General features: G+C 47.7%; 1 protein-coding gene across 5 annotated transcripts in view; it reads right to left on the bottom strand.

The window, feature by feature from the left end:
• Positions 1–26: 26 nt before the first annotated feature.
• The window catches only part of GNE (glucosamine (UDP-N-acetyl)-2-epimerase/N-acetylmannosamine kinase), a 39,862-nt gene continuing 35,437 nt past the window's right edge, over positions 27–4,451 (bottom strand). For all 5 annotated transcript variants that reach the window (XM_024126220.3, XM_024126222.3, XM_024126223.3 and 2 more), the window contains 3 exons: positions 3,569–3,751; positions 828–944; positions 27–270 (listed from right to left, as the gene is read on the bottom strand). In XM_024126220.3, coding sequence (XP_023981988.1) covers positions 35–270; positions 828–944; positions 3,569–3,751 — 536 coding nt within the window. In that variant the 3' untranslated portion in view covers positions 27–34. The remainder of the gene's footprint in view (positions 271–827; positions 945–3,568; positions 3,752–4,451) is intronic.

Below are 4,451 nucleotides of genomic sequence, written 5' to 3'. Positions count from 1 at the left end.
CTTGAATCTCGGTCCACGTCCACTCTTCAGAGGACTAGTAGATCCTGCGAGTCGTGTAGTCCAGAACCATGCTGGCGGCGCCGAGCAGGGCGGGTTCCACCAAATCCGAAACCACCACGTCCACGTCCTGAACCGAGGACAAGGCTTGCTGGCGGATGACGTCTTTGACAGTGTGGATATAGTGACTGGCTAGGACTCCAGAGAGGATCACAAGGGAAGGATTCATAGTGTGGAGGATGTTCACAACCCCAAGACCCAACGCTGTTCCAGCTACAGGAAAACAAAAAAACAAGTTTTTGGGGAGAAAGCCAAATCCAAAGTCAAAGAGGAAGGTGGAAAAGAGCACCAGCTAGGAATAGTTCGTTCACACTACCTCATGGAAGCAGTACTTTTAAAGCTGTTTATATGATTTATCCTTAATATGAAAAGATGATTATGTGATACTTTGAAATGAAAAGAGCTGGGTGTAAAACTGTACATATACTATATGATCTCAACTATGTAAAAAAAAATAGACTGGAAGGAAATGTTAATAGTTGATATCTCTGAACAGTAAAACTAAAAGATACTTTTTCTTACTCTCCTGTATTTCTCTAAATTTCCAGAAAATGAACAAGTAGTTTTTTCATAGTTGTAAAACAAAACAAAAACCTGTTTAAAAAGGCAACGCTGCCAAATACCTTGAATGCAGTAAGTAGGAAAATTACCTCTGCACTGGTCCTGAAGGCTGGGCATTTGCCAGAGCCCTGGGCCGTCTGAGGGCTCACCACCCCACCCCACCCCACCCCCCGCCCCCGGGGCAGAGCTGCCCAGACCCACGTGCTCACCTGTTCTCAAGATGCTCTGGGCCTTTGCATTGCCAAGTTTCGCAGCTTGGATGAGATGGAGTGCGCCCACAGCTTCGTCTTTTGGCACGGACATCCCTTCCACCAAGAGCTGGTCTTCTGTTTGAGCAGAGGTGAGAAGGAGAAGCAGTCATTCATGAGCTGCGGAAGGCCAAGCTCATAATTATGCCCGTGGGCGGCAAGCCCCCAAGTGGGAAGATGATCATCTCTTTTCACATTTGCAAAGCTTTTTATCATTCGTAAATATCCATATACATTTGCCAGAGGGCTTTGCTGCCCTCTTGCCGCCTGCTTATACATCATCCAGAACTTCTCTAACTGGAAATCCTCAACTCTGACCAGAGCCTCCTTCACTTCCCCCTTCCATATTAAACAGTCTTGAAGTGGTTTTTCCCCCCCAAATTACCAGAACTCTTCTGCATTCATCTTCCTTATCTATCCCAGATGCAAGGCTGCATTATTTGCCAGTGACCCACAGGGGCAGGAAGGTGCAGCACCTCAGAAACGGACAGACGTGGGTTCAGCTGTCAGCTCTACCACCACTGGCTGCACTACCCTGCCCATGTCGTGTCACCTCCACGTGTTTCTCTTCTAAGACTGGGGTAATGATACCTACCCTAGCAGGATTCCTTTAGGGATTAAATGAGAAAATGGACTTAAGTACTCAAGTTAAGTGCTGGCCAGAGTAAATGCTAAATGAGCGGTAGATATTTCTGTAGTTATCTAGAGTCCTTGACTTTCTGCCCCTCACCCTGCCAGCCACCAACGCAGATCAGACTCCTTCCTCATCTGCTATTACTTGGGCTCTGATGGGAGAAAATCCCAACCAAACAGACAGTTACCTAGACACCAAGTGGTGGTCTCCTATCTTCCAGGGGCCCTCACAGCTGCTCTGGCCACTCTCTCCCATTCCCGTTCATTGCCCTTCTCAGCCTTCATCTCCTCAGACCGGCTATCCCCGCTCCCGCTACCACAAGATCTCCCCATTTCTGACCTCTCAGATAAAGGACGCCTCCAGGCAGAACGCCCTTACTCTTCTGCCCCTGCTTACAAACAGGTCTGTGTTCGCACATCCCGCTGCTCTCCCTCTCTCGCCCCTCCACCAGGGCTTTGCAGCTCATCTCTTTCTCCCCGCCAGGGGCCCTTTTGTAAGGGCTCCCCCACCCTTCCCCTCCTGCGTCCCCCACCCTCACTTCTGCTGCTGCTCAGGGTCGTTAGGCTTCTGCTCCCACTTGACTGAACTTCTTTAAGATAGGCATTTACCCGCATGGGGGCAAAAATTGGTTCTTGTGGGCAAAAAAAATCTTACTCTTTTTATACACAGTAACAAACAACAACAGATAAACAATGTATCTGTGGTATTAAAGTTTCATGGGGTTGAATGATTAGGAAAAAATGTCTAAACATTTAGGCTCCTCAGTGGGGGTGATGATAAAAATGAGACTGAAAAATAAACACTGTTTTCAGGGCTTCAAATGATGTCCTTCCTCATGGTCAAAGCCAATGAACTTTCTGGTTTCCTCTTACCCAGCACTTGACACTACCCACTACTCTCCCTGAAACACTCCCTTTTTGGTTCCTGTGACTTTACCCTTTCCTGGTTTTCCTCCCTGCCCTCAAGTGCTGACATTTCACAGGATTCCACCCTCGACTCTCATCTCACTCCAAGTCTCATTCACAGGTTTAATGGCCACCTCAATGCCCATGATTCCAAATCCCGACCTCCAGTCCTGTCCCCTCTCCTGAGCATCAGACCCCCGCAGCCAGCTGCCTCCTGCGCACTCCCACCTGCATGTCCCACTGGTTCCCAACCGTCAGCTTCTGCCAAGCCCTGTTCCTCCTCTCATGTCCCCACCCCCAAAGTTGTCCACCCAGAAAACTGGAAGTCACTCTAGAACTGTTCCCCTTAAAGCCAGCCTCCATTCAGCTACCATTTTCCCGCTAGAAAAAAAAAGTGTGGTGAAGAATCTAAAATTTGGATCTATGTCTTTTCCCTAAAATTTTTCAGTGGTTTTTCCATTAGCTGCTGGTCCTGGCTTACCTCTTGCTGCACTATACCCTGCCTTGCCCTTATGCACCAACACCACTGTTTCTTATGCTTGGAAATGCTCCCTGGCTCATCCAAACTTGCCTCAATAATTCTATTTACCCTCTTGACTCTCAACTCCCAGGACAGCACCCTAACGCTCCCTTCCCTATATGGAGAGGGTGGGGAGGGAACACTGGTGTCCTTCCTATATGCATCTGTGTTCCTTGGCCATCGTTCTCATTGCACTTGACACACCATGTTGTAATATTAAACGACTCCCTCTTGCATTAGACTAGAAACCATCCTGACATTTATAACATGTCCAGAAATAGGTGTAATTCAAATAAACCTCTCAGAGTTGAAAAACCGTAATATGTTCATCCATTTAATTCTCCATTAAAATCTGTATTAAGTACCCAACCTGTGCTAGGGGCTGAGAAGGCAAAAATGAAAGACATCTCCCCTGCTATCCTGGAGCTCAAGACCCCGGCCCTCCCAGTGCTGGAGAGGAAGGGTATTAATACGGGTCACGACCAAGGAGACTTTGAGCTGCAGTATGTGGAGCCCTGATTTTCCTCTAGGGAGTGAAAAGGTTAAAAGTTCTGGCATCAGCATTCAGCTCTCTCTGGAATATCTACTTTGAAGTACTTGTCTACCATTTGACTATTTAATTCCTCAGATGAAAGAAACCGACCATCATGTAGCTTTTTTGCTTCCCTCTGCAAGGCCATTCCAGAGGCATATGCTTCAATACACCCATGGCTTCCACAGGAGCAGTCAGGCCCATCCAGGGACACCACAATGTGGCCGAGCTCCGCAGCGCAGAAGGAGCTGCCATGGATCAGTTCATGCTGATGGATGATCCCCCCGCCAATTCCTATAGTGAGAGACGACAATCACTGAAGTGGCTCTGCACCTGAAACAGAAAACTGTGCTATGGCAATGCCTCCTCTGTTAGCAAAGCTTTGGAATGTGAGGTTCTATATGGTGCCTACTTTCCTAGATAGCTGAAACTTACTAAGTACCAAAGCTTTACCTGGAATCATTTTGTATGGAAATATTTTTAGATGATCCTCCGATGCCCTGTGTTGCATCTGCTTGGCTCACTATGATTTCAACTTGGTTCTCACCAAGGCCTTCTCCAACACTCAAGTAAGAGGCTAGCAGCCATGCAAGCACAGTTGCCCGGAAGCAGCTATCAACCAAGGAGAGACAGGAGCCAGCAGATTAAGTGGACAACTCTGGGTAGTATTCTGCAGGCTTTCTGGGAGGTTCTGGTAGATTTCAGCCCCCACTGTCCTCAAGGCAACTTTGATAATACATCCTCTAATGGCTCTCCTACTCTGTTCCACTCTTCCCACTCCCTCGCTCCTGCTTCTCAGAATCACCTCCAAAATAAAATACCCACACTGAACTCCTTGTCTCAGGCTCTGCTGTGGGAGAAACCCAAGATAAGACAATCTTTCTGAAAGGTTTCATACACCACCTGCTTTCTTTTTTTCTTTTCTTTTTTTTTTTTTTTTGTGGTACGCGGGCCTCTCACTGTTGTGGCCTCTCCCGTTGCGGGGCACAGGCTC

The sequence above is a fragment of the Physeter macrocephalus genome, chromosome 9, assembly GCF_002837175.3.
Source record: "Physeter macrocephalus isolate SW-GA chromosome 9, ASM283717v5, whole genome shotgun sequence".
NCBI lineage: Eukaryota > Metazoa > Chordata > Mammalia > Artiodactyla > Physeteridae > Physeter > Physeter macrocephalus.
This window is presented reverse-complemented; position numbering and strand designations above follow the sequence as displayed.